Source organism: Syzygium oleosum, unplaced genomic scaffold (assembly GCF_021117445.2).
Source record: "Syzygium oleosum isolate NSW1041296 unplaced genomic scaffold, Sole_v2.1 Sole_v2.26, whole genome shotgun sequence".
NCBI lineage: Eukaryota > Viridiplantae > Streptophyta > Magnoliopsida > Myrtales > Myrtaceae > Syzygium > Syzygium oleosum.
The window spans coordinates 3,701,312-3,719,685 of record NW_026607510.1 but is presented as its reverse complement, the minus strand read 5'-3'; the positions used below and the strand labels follow the sequence as shown (position 1 = coordinate 3,719,685).

Genomic DNA, 18,374 nt, shown 5'->3' with positions numbered 1-18,374 from the left:
AATAATAAATAATAATTTTAAAAAATTAAAAATTCAAAAAAATATTAATAAATTTTATCTACGTCAGCGTCTGCCGTGCCACATAGGACGGCTAGAGTTCACGTCAACGAATTCCGGCCAAATGGACTCAATTGAAAAAAAGGTGAAAAAGTATAGACTCAATTGGAAAATTTGAAAGATTTAGGACTGAATTGGCAAAAGTGCAATAGGTTTATGACTTTTTGGACAATTTTACCGACATTTTATCTACAACTTGGGTCATTGAGAAAAGGGGGCCAGTTTTCCTAGCCATGTCCACGCCACTGGCTCTCGTTATCACCATTCTCTTTTCTTCATTTCTCCTGTGTGAGATCATCACTTTTGGAAGGTAGTAACTAACGTTATCATTCATATTCATCCATTCAAATTAGTTTCTTTTTTTGTGGAATCCATTGATGATTGTGATTCGTGTCCCAAATATGTGGGCTTCTTTCTTCAGTATTCTTGGTGGGGTTTTGCAAGTTGGAGGGCTCTGTAGTGTTTTGTGAAGGAAAAGCAGGGAACAAAGCCTGGATCAGGGAAGTTGCGAGCCTCCGGAGGTTGACCAAGAATGCTCACAAGTCAAACAAGAGGAGGCTTCTCATATATCAGTGGACATACTTGTCTGAATCTCTTCCTCTCTCTGAGAAAAAAGGTTTCGAATTAGGCAGAGATTACAGTTAAGGTAGTCTGGTTACTTGCAATAGAAATATGTACTTGAGACTCCGAGTTGTGAGGAAAAGGTGCCCTCCCCTATCTGCCTTTGTCCATGATTGTTCTATATTTGAATTCTGTAGTGTATTGAAGCACGTCGGCATTGCTGTTTCCGTCTGTTCAAATGTACCAGGTGATGGAAGGAATGATCCTCAGATCGAGTGGTTTTGACAATATTTCTATTGTCAATTACACTACGATAAAAACAACTAGAGAGAACTTTTAAACAAACTCAATTTTGTCGACAATTGCGAAGGCATATCAATTTTGTTGTTAAGCCAGCCATTAATGTGCCAAAAACCAAATTCCATTGCAAGAAGGTGAATTGTTAGCAGCAAAACTGTTTTCGGCATGATTGATTCTGTGTTTCAACGCAGCTTCGCAAAATCTCTCTTATAGTGTGTTGAGGGATCGAAGTGGAAAAATCAGTCAATTAAGTTTCACTTTTAATGATATCCAAGCAAAAGGTAAGCAAAAACAGCAACATCATCATCATGCTAGAACTCAAATTAGGCATAATCAAAGTAAGCCAAAACTATAAGTTCTGAACTTCTGATCACAAACGGCGAACAATGCCAAGAATCATGGCATGTGTTGCCATGGAAAAGTACTCCTTTTAAGCTCAAACCATAAGCTCTGGAACTGCCTTACTCACATTATTTCCACGTTCTCATCGGCTTTTTCCACGATTTTCTCCATCTGCTTCGACTTTCTGACAAGTTTCGGGGTCGCCGCATCTATTTTCTGTGTTTCATCAGACTCTTCTTGAACAGCATCTCCAGCAGCAAAAGCAAGTTGCTCTTCAACTATAACTCCTGATTTTCCACTTTGTTTGGCTTCACTGGCCAAGTTGCTGTTTGGAATATCTCCTTTACGTGATTGTTTCACTAGCTCAGTCGATGCCTTGTCCTTTATAGCCGATTCCTTGCCCTCCTGATTTTGCACCACACATGATTTTAATTTTAAGGCATTGCAAAAACATCATCTAGCAGGTGTTGCCAAATTCGAATCTTGGCGGCTAACAAAATGTAGGTCAAGATTAGGACTTTTTAAAAAAGATAACCCAGTAATAAAATTTCCATTTAAGATTGCCTGTAAGCAATTTTTTCTTGTCACTTAGGTAATTTTAGAAAATATTTATCAAAATGACTTGATTTCACTTTTTGAAGAAAAATATTTTCAACTTGAATGAACTTATTAAACGGTTTATGTGCGGAGAAATAGTAATATAAAATTAGCTCAATTTGTCTATCACGAGAAAGCATCTATATTTGGCTAGGCTTTGGCATAACCCTCTAAAATCCCTTAGCCCAAGGTAAGTCCGTAGAAGTTTTGGACTTTGAGCATTTCCGGAATGTTAATACATTTTTCTTTTCTAGTTTTGTCCTCGCTAAACTTTCAAAATTCTGGACATACCCTCACCTAGCGCAACGTCACCGGCAAGCCTCAAGCGAGGAGGCCCTGGGTCGTCGCTCGGGGCTCGCGCAACCCCCAAGGCCGCCTTGCTTGAGGTCATGCAACCTCAGGCAATGACCGCCGACGTCTGGCGAAGGGTTTGAGATATTTTTTATAAAAAATATTAGCAAAAGTCATTTTCAAGTGTAGTTTGTTACAAATAGCATTTAAATTTTAAAAAAATTCACTTTTAAATTATATTTGACCAAATACTATTTGCATTTCCAAAAAAAAAAAACTCTTTAGCCTAAACCTCTCTGCATTTCCCTAAAAGCTTTTCCCAAAAGCCCAACCAAATACAACTTATGTGCAAAAGATACCATGTCACGTGGTGTAAACGACTAATTAATAGTAAGATACATACACACATGGTGCCAAGTACAATGAGATTCATAGTACTTAGGCTGGGTCGATTACGCCACATCATCACTATCATATGGTGTATCCGTTACCTAAAATACTTTCGCCTCTATTATAGATAGAGAATATAATAAATTAAACAACTCCACTTAATAAAATTAGTTTTAGTACTACTTTCCTTTAAAAAAAATTCTACTCAAACTTTCATATATTACACGTTACCCTCTATTTTTATTTTTCACAGCCGTCAACCCTTCGTTATAATTTTCGTTAGCATGTGTAATACATGACTTTTAAGGGGCAAAAGTTTATTTCCATCTCATCTTTTAAAGGAAACATCTCTTTTATCCCAGACAAATTAATAGTATATTGATATAGAGGTGAGCGGTTTCAAGTTCTATACAGATTCCAGGTTCATATAGATTCCACTTGGAACCTGAAATCTATCCGTTGGAATAGGTTCCTCATTGTTTAGAACTTGAAACCTACTATGCATACCCTGAAACCAGGAACTTACCCTATCACAGGTCCCAGGGTCGATTTGAAGGTCTATCCAGGTTCCATATATATTATTAATTGAATGATTGCAGTTAAACATCATTTTTTTATGACCATCACTTGCTACTACAATCAACTGACCACAACTTATATTTAGACACTCGAAAAATATGAAACATTAACAAAGTAAAAATCTCAGTCATAAAATCGAAGCTCAGACTAGTGGTTCCAGATTATACACTCATCATTGGATGCCATGGAATACCGTAGGATCGCTCGAAGACACACACAAAAAAAAACGCAAAAACTTATTCCAGGTTCTAAGTTTCAGGTTCCAAGTTCTACCTACCTACAACCTGGAACCTACTCGTCCAAACAGATTCTCCAATTTTTGGAACTTGGAACCTACCATGCATACCTTAGAACTAGGAGTGAGTATGGTCCAGGTGGGCGATTCCCACCCTAGAACCAGAAATCGCTCACTAAGGACCAGTTCCGAAAAATTTGAATCAGGAACCGCCCGTTGGTTCCATGGATCCACTTGGGAACCGCCCATGAAACCGGTCCCACTAGCCAAGGATGAAGACAGAAAGACGAAGACGGAGACGGAGATGGAGAGTCGGAGACGGTAAGATGAGCATCGACCAAGAAGAATGAGAGAGTGAGAGTGAGCGTGAGGTGAAAGCGAAAGAAGGTATTTCTCGGCTCAATGTGAGGTTGTGAGCGTCGAGCGAGTTAAGTTTAGTTTAGGGACTTAGGATTTTTCTTTTCTTAAAAAAATTAAAATTAAATAAATATATCGTATTTATTATTATATTACCGGTCCGGTCCGGGCGGGCGGGCGGGTGGTTCCACACCTAGAACTGGGAACCGGACCAATACCTACCGGTTCCAAAGAATTGGAGCCGGGAACTAGACCGGAACCCACCGATTCTAAAATATTGGGATCGGAAATCGGACCGATTCCCTTAGGAACCACCGGTTTCGATCTAATTTTGGGCGGTTCCCGATTTTTTTGCACACCGCTACTTGGAATCAGACATGTTCCCACTGGTCCAGTTCTCAGGTTCCATATTCTACCTATCACCATACTCACCCATATATTGATATATGCCCAATATTAGTTATAGTATGGATGTTTAAAATTTACAAACTGATCGTGGGTTTAATAAGACTTAGTGGCTTTCACCGGACGAAATTTAGCGTACGTTTATTTCACAAAAAACGTAACGTTTTTGGAAAAGGTTTTCCAGGAAATCATTTTCCAAGAAAATGGTTTGTTTTTCTTTGTTTGATAATATATGATCGAAAACATTTTCTGGGGTTTGGATATTATTTGGAAATTGATTTTAATCTCATGACTTTATTTCAGACAAAAAAAAATTGATTTTTTTATTTTTTATTTAAAAAATTATATTTTTTATTATTTTTTATTTTCTTTTCTTTTTTTAAAAAATCGAAATTTAATTCTTTTTCTTTTCTTTTTTAAAAAATTCGAATTTTTTATTTTTTTTCTCTTTTCTTTTTCTTTTTCTTTTTCTTTTCTTTCCTTTTTTTTTCCTCTTCCTCCATCACGACCGGCCGGCGACGGTCATAGGTGAGCTGGAGGCGTGCCCGGTGACAACCACAGGCAAGCTCGAGGCTCGCCCGGCGATGGCCGCAGGTGAGCCCGAGCTCGCCAGCCTTGCTCGAGCCCAGGCTCGCCTGGATCTGGCAAGCTGGCAGCTTGCCGGACTCCGTCGAGCCCAAGCTCGACTCACCTGGATCTGGCGAGCTTGCAGCTCGCCGGCCTCGACGGAGCTTGGGCTGACAAGCTCGCAGCTTGCCATCCTCCGCTGAGCCCGAGCTTAGCTCGCCTGGATCTAGTGAGCCCGAGCTCGCCGACCTTGATGGAGCTAGGGCTGATAAGCTCGCAACTCACTTGGATCAGCCGAGCCTGTGGCCGGTCGCTGGCCATCGTGGAGGCTAGCAACTAGCGGAGGGAGGAAGAAAGAAAAAGAAAAAATAAAATATTAACAAATTTAAGATAATCAATTCCGAAAAGTGTTTTCACCTTCTTAAATTAGGGAATTCACTTTCCTAAATTTATACATGAATATTTTCCTTGACCGGAAAGTATTTTCGGTTGACCAAATCATTTTCGAACAATCAAATGGATGAAAGTCCGGAAAACACTTTCACCAAAACAAATGCACCCTTAAAATATCCGCCCTTTTTACTTATCTCGTCTCCCTTCACTTAGGTTTGTTTGATTATTTGGACTAACTTTTACTGATTTTTTTAAATTCTGTGAAGCACACGCTTTGATTTTTGTTAGTTTTAAACACTTGAAAGTTTCATAATATAGAAATTGAAACATAGATTCACACAAAAAATTTCATAATTTTTTAAAATCTAGATAATGTTATAAAATTTTGGCTTGGGAAGAAAATATTGTTTTTGACTTTCAAGAATCTAATAGGATTATAGGAGAGGCCCAAAAAACCTCTTTTTGCTTCTACTTATGACTTTTCACTCAAAATTTATAAGTGAAAGGACATTATGAGAACAATTACTTATGATTCTAAATAAAAATATTTGAATGCTAAAAGATTAATTATGCTTGGAGTTAAATAAAATTACCTTATGAAAAGTATAAAATTTTAAAAGTAGCATTTTTGTAATACTCAATTTGGAAAATTAGAGAGTAAAGAGTAAAGATGGCAAAGGGGCCGAGCTCGGATAGATTCGACCTGCTATGAGTTGCACCAAGCATAGCCCATTTATTAGTGAGTCGTGTCGACCTAGTCATGGGTTGTAACATCTACTGAATCAATAGTCGCTAGGCTTGGGGCAGGCCATGCCCAGTACGGCCCATTATATCCGTCAGCCTAGTCCGACCAGCCATGTTTGCCAAGCGTAGGAGAAGGAACGAAAGTTTGGAAGAAAAATATGAGAAAACTTTGAAAGTTTTGTGAGAAAGAGTGGGAAAGACAGTTGAAAGGTTTTTCTTTAAACTTTCGTTCTTTCCTTCTTTCTCTACTTTTCATGAAACCTACTAAGTTAGGTGATAGATCTAAGGAGGATCTACGAAGCTTATAGAAGCATTGGAGGACAAACAAGAAAGCAACGAGGGCTAGAATAGATGGTAGGGGCCCGAAGATGATGACCCATTAGTTTGTCATGGAATGAAGAGCGCCTAAGATTCCTCCAATTGGTGAGATTCCACCCAAAATTTATGTCAGGAGCATCTTGACATGACCACCACAGGCCAAAATGAATGGACCAAGCTCAAGTGTAGAAGCTGGTCAATGATTGAAACGTAATACAAAGCTAAAAGTGATATGTATGTCCACATTGATGTTATTTTTTTTTTTCGGTTCAGACACATTGATGTTACTTACATAGTACTAATCCTGACATTATTGAGGAGTTATGTTTGATTGTTACTTGTTACTATAACAATCGCATTATATAATGCCAATAATTGGATGTTTGAATATAGAAATAAAAAGAATAACACTTTACATTATAACCGGATCTCGAGGTCTATGTCCCTGGATTATCAAAAATAAATTGTGCATATGTACTGGAAACCTCAATTCCATCGGGTAACTCTATCATGATCAACCACACCAGCACCACCCCCCCCAAACCTGTTGTGTTAGTTTTCATCCAAATAAAATTAGAGGCGACGCATGCACCACGCGTGCGACTGTAGTTGCATGACTGTAGTGCGGTGGTTATGTATAAAAAGAAAGTGGGTAATTTGCTTTTGTTGATAAAAAGAAAGTTGGTAGTTACTTCGAGGAAATGGGTGACTGCAAGAGATGTGATGATGCATGAGTCACTATATGGAAGTGACCACAACATTAACAGAAAAACTACCCAGTGAAATGCATAAAATTACCATTCTTCGATTTTTGTGTGATAAGAATCATATAAATCTTGGGGAATTGTCCAAAAAATCATAAACCTATTGTACGGCGGCCAATTTAGTCATAAACCTTTCAATTTTACCAATTTATCTTGAACCTTTTAACGATTTGCCAATTTGGTCCTAACTCTTTCAATTGTGTCAATTTTATCCTAAACATTTTGAAGTCTTGCCAATTTAATCATAAACATATTATTTCGATAATTGGCTGAAAGAACTATATAGACAAATCGTCAAATGATTTAGGACTAAATTGGCAAGCTGTCAGAAGGTTTAGAACTAAATTTGCACAATTTAAAAGGTTAAGGACTGAATTGACAAATCATTAAAAAGTTTAGGACTAAATTGGAACAATTGAAAGGTTTAGAACTGAATTGGCCGTCGTACAATGGGTTTATGACTTTTTGGATAATTTTCCCAATCTTGAGGATATTATAATATTTGAGGGTGAACACCAAATCTGAAAGTTGTCGTCATAATAGTATCGATTTATACCTCATTTAGAATATCAATGTTAGTCTAGTAAAAAAAAATTGATGAGGAATTATGACACACTAAACGCACACGTACCGTCAAAATTTTCCTATTGAAAAAGACAGTAACGTCATTACATGATTGTATGTTTTGAGTATATAATCATAATCTACAGATTGAATACGAGAAAGAAATCATGTTAACCAGCGTAGTAGCATCTGATGGTATCTAAATCTTTTACTATGTACATGCATTTGTATGTTTAGTTACTTAGAGTTATAACCTGATTTTAGGAACCTATTCCAAAGTTTAAACCCCATAAAGCGAATCTGGACCACAGTAGTCCACCTAACTAAGTGGAAGGAAACCCTAACATAAAGAAAATTTGGTCTTCTCCCATGAAACTTGAAACATATTGCAAACCCATAAATAGAAAAAAAAATCATAGTATTTTTTTGGTTGAAAAAATCATAGTATTTACATAGGTGGTATTTTGAACTTTTGACTAGCTTCTTCCAGCTGGAATAGTATATGTAACTAACTGCAGATCAGTCAATGGAATTAAACTATTTGATCAAGTCAAAGATGTGAAAAACTCAACCCTACATTCAATTTCAAAATCAGCATATGCTCCATAATAACATCTACCAAGAGAAATTTAAGTTAAGGAGACCCAAGATACTTGGTAAGCAATTAAATAAGAAATTTTTCAGTTTTCAACCAAATAACTTGTCATTTGTTGTGTAATACTGAGTGTTTAGGAGTTGAAATTTTGATTTATATGTTATGGTTGAGTATTCATGGTCAAAAGTTGCATGAATTGGAATAGCCATAATAGTAGGTGAAAAATCGTATTTTTTTCTCCTTTTATTTCTTTTTTCCGGTACATATATATATTGAGACCCACAAACCCGACACGAGTGATGAGTCTAGGCAAATTGAAAACACATAAATTATTTTTCTCTACTATTTTTACTAAAGGTCTTAGCTTTTACCTCTTCAAACAAGAGACTGAGGGAACGGCGTTTATGAATGCCATGCTCATCAATCTTGTCGGTGATGTCGTCGTCACCAATGATCTCCTTGACTCTCTCACCATAATCTCCAGCTTCCACCATAACCACCACCTCTTTCTTCGCCTCTTTTCCCTCTTCGAACAAGAGACTTAGGGACCGACGTTTATGGATGCCATGCTTATCGACCTTGTCGCTGTCGTCGTCGTCATCGCCGATGATCTCCGTCACTCTCTCACTGTAATCTCCGGCTTCCACAGTCACCTCTTTGTTCGCCTCTTTTACCTCTTCGAACAAGAGACTGAGGGAACGACGTTTAAGAGTGCCATGCTTATCGACCTTGCCGTTGTCGTTGTCGTCACCGACGATCTCCTTCACTCTCTCACTGTAATCTCCAGCTTCCACCGTCACCTCTTTCTCCTCCTCTTTTACCTCTTCGAACAAGAAACTGAGGGAACGACGTTTAAGAGTGCTATGCTCATCGCCCTTGTTGTTGACGTCATCGTCACCAACGATCTCCTTCACTCTCTCACTATAATCTGCAGCTTCCATCACCACCATTACCTCTTTCTTCGCCTCGGGAGGCGGCTCGTCGGCCAGCTTTTCGGCAACTTCGGTCTTTGAAACCTTCGGCTTTGTTGCACAGCCTCCCATATTGTCCCTGTCTATCAATTGATAAGTTTTGCTCTTCCTAATGCTTGGGGAGAAAGAGAGAGATTTTATAAGCAAGAAAGTGGGCCTTTCTTACTTAACATTGCAAGTGCAAGGTTCATTTATGTCCACAGGTGGTGATGATACTTACCCGCATGTATTAAAGTTGTAATTTACCCTCCAAAGGGTTGGTGGAGTGGTAAGGGCTTTGGGCTTGTGGGTGATTGATCCCAAGTTCGAGTCCCTTTATCCTCCACATTATTATACCCTTGATTTATATGGAGGTTAGTCTGTGGATTTGGCTAGCTCTCCCCCGGTTAATGCCTGGCCAATCGGACTCTTATAGTGCGGCCGGTGCGGGAATCCGGATTATAAAAAATAAATAAATAAAGTTGTAATTTTGTATGGTTCATTCACAGCTTAAAAAGAAGTTTATTCATTCACTATTAAATGGTTGATATTAATCACAATCTGATTGAGTAACTCAAAGTATACATATTATTGATTAGGCGAAGACCATCTAAACTTATTTTTTCACCGCTAATCAATCTAGTGAAAACCCTTTCGAAAATTACGTGTGGTCCATGATGACTTGTTTACTTTAACTGCCATTTATTTGGGTGGACCAAATCGACAAATAGGTTAAGCAAATGGGACCAAGATCCACTCTTCTCATACTATGTCTCAATAGTCAATAGTTGTCCCAACCACGTCGACTGTCGATAAATTCAGTCACAAATTTCAAAACGAACCACATACATTGATCATCCGTTTGAGATGATTAAAACACCATACGGAGACATAAATTACGATTAAACAATAATCCCAAGGAGAGGAAACAGTAATCTCGCGTTGAGAATTAACAAAGCACCAACTTCGAAATATGCAGTTGAGTGGCTCAGTGCTTGACTCGAATGTAACTCCAAAAATTTCCTCTACCCCTTCTTCTATCGACCTCATTAGTGAGATAGAACGCAATTATGTCGTCGTCCTATGATATTTTTTTTTTAATTTGTTAAGATAACGTTGTCATCGTCATATTATTGATCACATCATAGACATTTGCAGTTCACATCATCACAAACATTTTGCATAGTGGTTGCATGCTAATCACATATAACTTCAATAGGATAAAGACAAGTTTTTCTTCTCTTTTTATTCAGACGCACTCCATCCGATTCGAAAACGCCGATTCTACTATTACTACATGAACATGGGTTGCTAGCACCAAACCCAAAAGTTTACCCATCTCTCATTTATCACAGTTTATATTAATTCTGTTTAAAAAATTTAGCGACTACCTTAGGCTCCATTTGTTTCACGGAAAACATTTTCTGGAAAAACATTTTTCTTATTTTCCGTCGTTTGGTTGGCTTAGAAAAATGAATCAACAGAAAATGTTTTCCTAGTCAACGGAAAACTTTTCTTAAAGTCAGAAAAATGATTTCCTTTTTAAAAAAGTCGGAAAACATTTTCCAAATATATAACTAGGTATCGGCACTTGGACCCGAAATACTACGCTTGGACACGGGAACTCCAACAATGGTTCCCGAGTCCCCGGCTCTCACAACGAGGTGTCCCACGCCTAGGCCCGGGTCCATTGAGGCCAGGCCTGGGCCCCAAGTGCCCACGTCCTGGTCCATCTAGGCCGATCTCGAGCCTTGGTGCTCGTGCCCAATGACCTGGCACTTGAGCTCGGTTGCATAATGGTCGTGCTCAGGTCCCCAATGCTTGATCTCTGTTCCCGATGCTCAAGCCCAAGTCCACGAAGGTCGTGCTTGGGTCCTCAGCACTCAAGCTCGACTCCTTAGTTAATGAAAAAAAAATTTTAAAATCTATTTTTCTTTTTTCTTTTTTCTTTTTTCTTTTTTTCTTTTTCTTTTTCCTTCTTCCTTGGCTGGTCCCCTGCCAAGGCAACCGCCGGCAACCGACCATAGGCGAGGGACGAGCTTGCCCTAGGCCGGTGAGGCTCGAACTTAGCCTAGCTCTCTGGATGTGGTGAGGCTTGAGCTCACCCGAGGCTGAGCCTCGCCCGAGATCGATGAGGCTTAAGCCTCACCCAGCTCACCGGCCTAGGGTGAGCTCATCCCTCGCTTGTGGTCGGTGACCAACCGAGGAAGAATGAAAAATAAAAAGAGAGAAAAGGAAAAAAATTAAAAAAATTCGAATTTTTTGGTAATTTTCCCCAAGAAAAATAAAATCGGATACCAAACAGAGAAAAAAATTTCTAGTTCTTTTTCAGGTTTCAGCCAAATACCGGAAAATACTGTCATTTTTTGGGAAAATTTCAAATAAGCGCTTCCTGAAGTACCCTCATTTTATCAAATAAAGACATGAAGTTTACTTTATGTCAAATAAGGGCTCGAAATACCCTCATTTTCTCAAATAAAGGTCAGAAGTGGATTTTGTTTCAAACAAAACTCTGAAATGACTATGTCTATTTCAAATAAGGGCTTGACTTTCCGGATGATAAAGGCATTTTCATCTTTTAACTGTTTTTGAATTTTTTTTCCTTTTTTTCTTTCGTTTCTTCCTTTCCTTTCTTTTTTCCTTTTTTTCTTTCTGTTTTTTTCTTTTTATGGTTTTCTCTTGTTCTTCATGGGTGGCCGATTCCAATGGCTGGCCACCGGCAAAGCCCGGGAAGGGCTTGTCGAGGGTCGCCTCGCTAGCTGCTGGCAAGGCCACCCTCGAAAGCCATAGGTAAGGGGCGAGGCCGTCCCTCACCGGCAGCTGGTGAGGCGACCCTCATTTTCTTGAAAAATGAGTTTCTAGAAAACATTTTCTAGATTTGTCATATTTTCCATGAAACAAACAGAGCCTTAATACTTATTTCAGTGGTGGGATATGTGGAACGTGTAAATAAAAGTTCATACAATTTTTACAATGGAAATTAATCATATAGTTTTATAAGTAAACAAGAGCCTCACGCAACACACGGTATTCTTCTCAGATCAAAGTTAGGGCTTAAGAATATGATATACATACATATATATATGGAGAGACAGACGGAACAAAGTAACCGGCATGTCTCTTGAGTGTGATTATGGGCCACACAAACGGGCATGGTTTCGGGAAAAAGTTCTTGTATGGATCCGATGCCGTCGTAGCTGTTGATTTCGTAAGCCCCATTTTGATAGGACTCACGTGATCAACGGCTATGATTGATTTGATTTACCGATACTGGAGTCAGAGCAAGAAAATTTCCCCATCCCTATAATTCCATCAATCCAGCCCGAAATCATATAGCTTTCCTCTCACCAGGTTTGGCCCACAAAATTTTGGGCCCAAAGTTGCCTCACTGGGCTTCAGCCCAATAAAGCTCTGAAAGGCCCAGGCTTTCTCTCTGTTCACCCGTCTTCTCCGCTCGGCGAACGTGCTCGGAAGAAAGAGAGAGAGAGAGAGTCGCGAGGACTCTCTTGGCCTTGCTCAATCCGCGGACAAGCAACACCCATCTGCAAGTCACGGCCATGTGGTCTCAATCCTATTCTCAACACCTCGTGCAAGTGTTGTTGCGTACTGGAACAACGTTTCTTGGATTGGCGCAAGCGCAGACCAATTGGGTCCTCGGGTCAAGAGATTTTTGAAGAAAGAGTGAATTTTTTCGTTTGAATTGATCGGTATGCAAGTACCCAGATGGCGAAACTTCGTGGTGATCAAGAATTCATTGATGGCTTCAACATCTGGGACGGTTCGTGCTGCTGGTTTTCACTCAACTCCGGCCACTTGTGAGAAATGGAAGAATAAATGGGATTCTGTAAGTCAACTTATTTTCTTTTTTTGCATTTCCCTCTTAGCAATATCCGGGATTGAATTTACTAATGTGGTACTTGACGTTGATTTATTGATTGATTGAAGGGTATTTGCTTGGTCTTGTGCAATTTCGCGGCTGAAGTGTTTGATGTATTGCTTTGAGTCAATGTGATTATAAAAAATGCTCACTTTTGATCATAAGAAGGGTTCGAAATTGCCGGAAATTTTCCGTGTTCAATGTAGCTTTCTCTGACTTTCCAGAGGATGCCTATTTCGGAGAATGTTTCAGAGTCCTGTAAATTAATGTGGTTTGATTAAGTTTAGAACTTTAGAGCCTGATTTCGAATTTCAAAATTACATTGTGTATTGCGGAGTGCCGGAATGTACATGGAGTTTGAAAGAGATTCATTTGTTTAGGAATTGGGGCGCCCGAAACATTGTAAAAGAGAATTTTCTGTTGTTTTGGCTGCTTTATATGCCTTGAGTGGCACCAACCAATTTGTACAGTATTTTGCACGCACTTGTTTGTGATTGAGGTTTTGCGGCAAAACCATGGTGGAGCGGAAAACACTTGGATGTATGTTATAATCTGAATTACTTCCAAACCATGTGTTTGCATGTTTTAGGGTATCATTTTGTCCCTTTATGCCCCAATTAAGTAGCTTTCAGAAGTGCACAGGTGGAAGACGTTAGGTCAGTCGGCAGTCTTCGTCGTTTTAATAGAAATCATGCTTATAGAAGCCTCATTAGAAGTATGTAAACCAAAAAGTTATCTCCGGCTGGAGAAATAAGCTTATTCTTCAATGATCTCAATGAGAGGCCAAAACTCAGAAAGACTCTAGTTTTCAAATTGTTCCCAAGTTACCCATGTGACGCTCCACATCAAGCAAAGTCATTTAACAATGCCTTTTTAATTTTTTGTGCAGGATTTTGCTAGAGGTGGTCAACAGCCATCTAAGGTAAAGAACGTTGTCTTAAAGTTGGGAACTAATTTCGCTTCCTATTTTCTGTATCACATCCTCACATGTGCAAAGATATATTCACTAATATACCTTGATATAGTTTTGCTCATTGAGGAATTATTGTTGCTATTCTGGGATAATGCCTTTACTTTCTGTGAGAAAAAGCAATGAGATACTTGGTTACATTGTAGCATTGAGATCCTTAAGATGAAGGCTGAGTAAACTTCAACCAAAGCTAAATTTTGCGTGTTGGCCTGTGTTACCTTCATTACGACACTCGTCCTGCTATCAATTAGGATTTTCCTATGTTGAAAAGAAAGCTAGAATCTTGGTGCTTGCTGTGAGTATTACATGAAGGTTACTGACTCTAGATTGGCTGAAGGATGATTTTAGCTCTAGTCAGTTAGATCCCAACTTTTCCCTGCTTTACGACCTTTTCTGAGCACACTTATACACGTTGCTGGCTTAATTTCTACCCAGTTGAGTTTTTACACATGTCTGTATGATGTGCCCTAGCCCTTCCAAGTGTGCTATTACTAAGATTGACATATAAAGAATACAAGTTTTAGAAGACATGCTGGATATTGTTGGACTGCTTTATTAAGAGGTTAATCTCTAACAAGTCATTGACATATTTTTTTCTTTCAAAGCTCCTGTATCATCCCACTGTTCCCACCCTTGAAATACATAAAAAGAAGATCAATAAAAATAAAGAGCTATAAATGTGAGTTTCTGTGACCACTAATATTACATTCTGAGTACTTTACTTGAGCATATTTAATTTAGTTTGAGGAATGTACAGTACAAACATCTTGATAGAATATATCAGAGATTGAGGCACATACAAATATGTGGCCGACTGCTTATATCAGGGCTAATCGATTGATTTCATTGATTAGATACAATGCACGTGATTAAGATTTATAGTTATCATTCAAGTGTCAAGTTGATAACTGTATATCTTGTCTGTATTTTGAATCAGAACTATGTCAGATATGCAACACGTCAGAAGCGTGCTGATACAAAGAAGGCTCTGAAAGATCTCCTCTTGAACAGCGGGTCCTCTAGATTTTCGTTCCAGGTTAACTACTCGCTAGTACCATTTCCTGAAGCGTGGAACATTTAAGATCTCTCATTACTTGGATATCACATCCTTGAAATTGTACTTGTTCCATGCTAGTGCTCCTTATTACTTTGTGGGGCTATCTTCTACCCCAAACTCTTCTCATGAAATCATTTTCGAGCGGCTATCCTTACACAACTGTAGATATCATGTTGATCTTTCTGATTGTCTGGTCCTTTGAGCATCTCTATTTATTGCTATAACATATGCACAGGACAAGAGCCCTGCCTGGAATTTTGATGAGACAGAAAATCAGTCAGATAATTGTGGTAATAGAGGTAGATCAAAGCCATCTTCTCGGCGTGCTGGGAAGAGCCACCAAAAGAAAATGAAGCGTGAGCTTTTACCCTTCATCTAAGTGATATTTCATTAGTTGTTGTTTATGTCCAGTTTGGTTCTATTTTGGGCTCCTCTAACTAAAAGAAGGGGGTAAAACACTCAGCTTTTGAATTTGTATGAGCACACAGCTGGTTATATACCCACTGCCTAGGCTTATCAGACATTTATGCTATTGATATGTTTCTTTATAGGCTACCAAATAGTAAGAATGTTGAATTCGTTATCTACCCTTGAAAAAGGAAAAAAAAAAAAGAAAAGAACGGTTGGGATTAGCATGTACCCATTTTTATGACTTATATGGGTTAAAGTTCGCTTTGGTCCCATAAGATGATAATATTAAAGAGCAATGAATATAAATTAAGTGGAGAAGGGTGGAAACTTGTGAAGTTGTATTAACATGTCTTCTCAAAGGGAAGAATAAAGGAGTGAACTCTGCATTGAATACAGAAACTCTTTCAGGACACCATTGGTTAGTGTTCCCACTTGGCAAGTTCCTCTTTGATTATAGAATATAGTGTTTCATTTTGACTCATTATCCTCAATTTATTCTGATTCAATGTGGATCGAAAGTGATGGAGATAAAGCAATTGATGTTTATACTGTTATCGGTCAATAAAAATGAAGGCTTTGGTCCCGCATCAGAATGTTTAATAGTTTATTTCCCAAAATGTTGAATAGTTAATTCTTTGCAAATTATTACCTTTACAGGAAAGTTTAGGAGGGAGAGCTTCTGTGAGGACCTAGATGATCATCCTGAGACGATATTTCAAGCAACATTCAGGAATAGGTGGTACACTTGGTCTTTCAATTTAAGGCACTCTTCTGCCTTTGAAAATGCATCATCCGGTTTTCAGTGGAGAGAGGATATTAATTGGGGGAACCGCAGAACAAAAGAATGGGAAACAGCAAGTGAAACAGAGTCTGATGATGAGTCAATTAGAATAGGATCAGTGTCCGATAGAAAAATGCTGGGTTTGCCTATAACAGGTCCTTTGAAGATAGAAGATGTGAAAAACGCGTAAGCATGTATTTTTCTCCTTGTTTCTTTCTTTTCTGTATGTTCGGTGAAGTTGTCACATTTGCCTATTGTAATTGCTAACTTGTCATTGTATGTGCAGATTTCGACTGTCAGCCCTGAAATGGCATCCCGATAAGCATCAAGGCCCTTCACAGGTAAGTCTATGAAACTTCTGTCTGGGGTCTTATTCTTTACAAGCTCCATTTGAATGTTGACAATTTTAATGCATCCATGAGATAGTCTAGAGAAAATGTATGTAGCTACCTCCAATGACCTGTAGATCTATTTCTAAAGCCCCAACAAAGAAATAGAACAGAAATCAAAACAAAAATTCTTGTCCCTGATACTTTTTCTTGGAAGCGATCCTGACAAAGCTGTGTTCACCAGTTCATTGATCGACTTACAGACGTTAAAATCACTTTTCTGCGTTCTTGTAACTATTCGCCGTTCAATGTTCCTGCAGTCAATGGCTGAAGAGAAGTTCAAGTTATGTGTTGATGCATACAAGTCACTGTGCAGTGCTCTTTCAGCGGCTTAAACTGTAAGCTTTGGCCCAGACGGGTTCAGCTCTTCGAAACTTTTCTTTCCATGAGTAGGCTTAGTGATATTGTGACATCATTTATTTATTTCTACTGATCATCCTTGCAAAGTTCATATCAGATGGTTCTAAACTTTTCCTGGTGCTACATTTTTTTCTTGATTGTTCAAATTGCTTATCAGAAATTTTTATTTTGCAACTTGAGGGTTTTTCTTCCATTGTAATGAGTAATATAATCAGCTGTTCAATGGCCAAAGGTCATTATAATAAGTATTGCTCTGTAGTTGACATTCTATGATTTTAAGAGATTATTAGAAATGATTAATGCTACTTCATTTTCCAAATTTCAAGCATACCATGTCAGTTTTTGAGGTCTAAATAGCCATTTCCATGCCCTAATTCCCAATGAAAAAAGTCCTGCCATTTCTTGTTTTATAGCCTGTGCTTTATTTTGTGCAAGCTTTAGAACATTCCCACGATGAATGCGAAAATGATTACAGGTTCCGGTGCATGCAGTTGAATCCATTGGTCGATTTTGTGGGCTTATAGCTAAATCTTGTTGACCGAATCTGATTGAACGGTGAACATGTATCCAGATGCATGCTGACTGCACCCCAAATGCACACACTTTTGGCTATGGGGCTTTTATGATCCGTCAAGCGATCAATCCTCCAGTCATTACCTGTTGCAACCACATGTATGAGTCGAAACTCTTATATAAATTGTCGCAAAAATGGAAATTTAAGAAGTTTGCTATCAAGAGGTGAACTTTTAGTCTTATTTAATCTAGCAGTTATCAATCTCCTGAGGAATGGTTACTCGGGACAGCAGAAACCACCCCCTTCGGCTGCCAAGACCTTGCATTAGCAATCATCATAAAAATGTCATCTTTAAAGTCCATTCTTTTCCTGCATTAGTCTTGTTCAAGCAGACTCGGTATGTTTCACTGAATTGGGCATTGTTGCTCCTAGCTAGTCAATTTCCTTTCTCGCGCAAGCACTTTGCTTGCTGGAACATTGTTCGCCCGCTGATCGTGCCCCCCCTTAAGAACCGTTCTGAACATCAGCCGGACTGCTGAAGGGTACGCGGTTGAAAACGGTTCATTACTATGATCTGGACATCAATCCACCGCTAGAAAATGTTCAGAGGACCAAAAACTGGAAACACTCTGCGATTTTTAATCAATTGAGCCGGCAATGCAGAGTCATTTTATTTGGGAAAAGTGTTAGAAAACTCCTACTCCTAAACTTTTTTTGGTGCCAATTGAGTCCTAAATCTTTTGACGTAGTGTCATTTCAATCCTTGTAGCTAATTTTGGCCAAATATTGCTTACATGGACGCCGGCCGGCCTATATGGCACCGCCAGCGCTAACGTGGACAATTTTTAATCATATTTTTTTCGAATTTTTATTTTCTTTTTCTTTTCTTTATTTTTTTTTTCTTCCCTTCCTTCTTCCAGCCAGTCACCAGACCTTGGCAAAGGCTAAGGCCGACAAGGTTGATCTCGCCAGCCACTGACAAGGCTCGCCCTAGCCGGATGGCTGA

General features: G+C 38.8%; 2 protein-coding genes across 3 annotated transcripts; one reads left to right on the top strand and one right to left on the bottom strand.

Annotated features, from left to right (window-relative positions):
- Positions 1–1,248: 1,248 nt before the first annotated feature.
- LOC115681995 (uncharacterized) lies at positions 1,249–9,175 on the bottom strand. Of its 2 annotated transcripts, XM_056303252.1 has the most exons (3): positions 8,788–9,175; positions 8,431–8,637; positions 1,249–1,665 (listed from the first exon to the last, which is right to left on the bottom strand). In XM_056303252.1, the coding sequence occupies exons 1-3, from the start codon at positions 9,100–9,102 to the stop codon at positions 1,384–1,386; spliced, it is 804 nt and encodes a 267-aa protein (XP_056159227.1). In that variant the 5' UTR covers positions 9,103–9,175; the 3' UTR covers positions 1,249–1,383. The 2 variants fall into 2 exon arrangements, with proteins under 2 accessions (XP_056159227.1, XP_030461967.1); XM_030606107.2 differs by having other exon boundaries at positions 8,431–9,175.
- A 3,297-nt stretch (positions 9,176–12,472) lies between these two features.
- LOC115681996 (uncharacterized) lies at positions 12,473–17,099 on the top strand. Its single transcript, XM_030606112.2, has 7 exons — positions 12,473–12,853; positions 13,776–13,808; positions 14,794–14,892; positions 15,149–15,269; positions 15,982–16,291; positions 16,392–16,446; positions 16,755–17,099. The coding sequence occupies exons 1-7, from the start codon at positions 12,719–12,721 to the stop codon at positions 16,827–16,829; spliced, it is 828 nt and encodes a 275-aa protein (XP_030461972.1). The 5' UTR covers positions 12,473–12,718; the 3' UTR covers positions 16,830–17,099.
- The last annotated feature ends 1,275 nt before the right edge of the window (positions 17,100–18,374 follow it).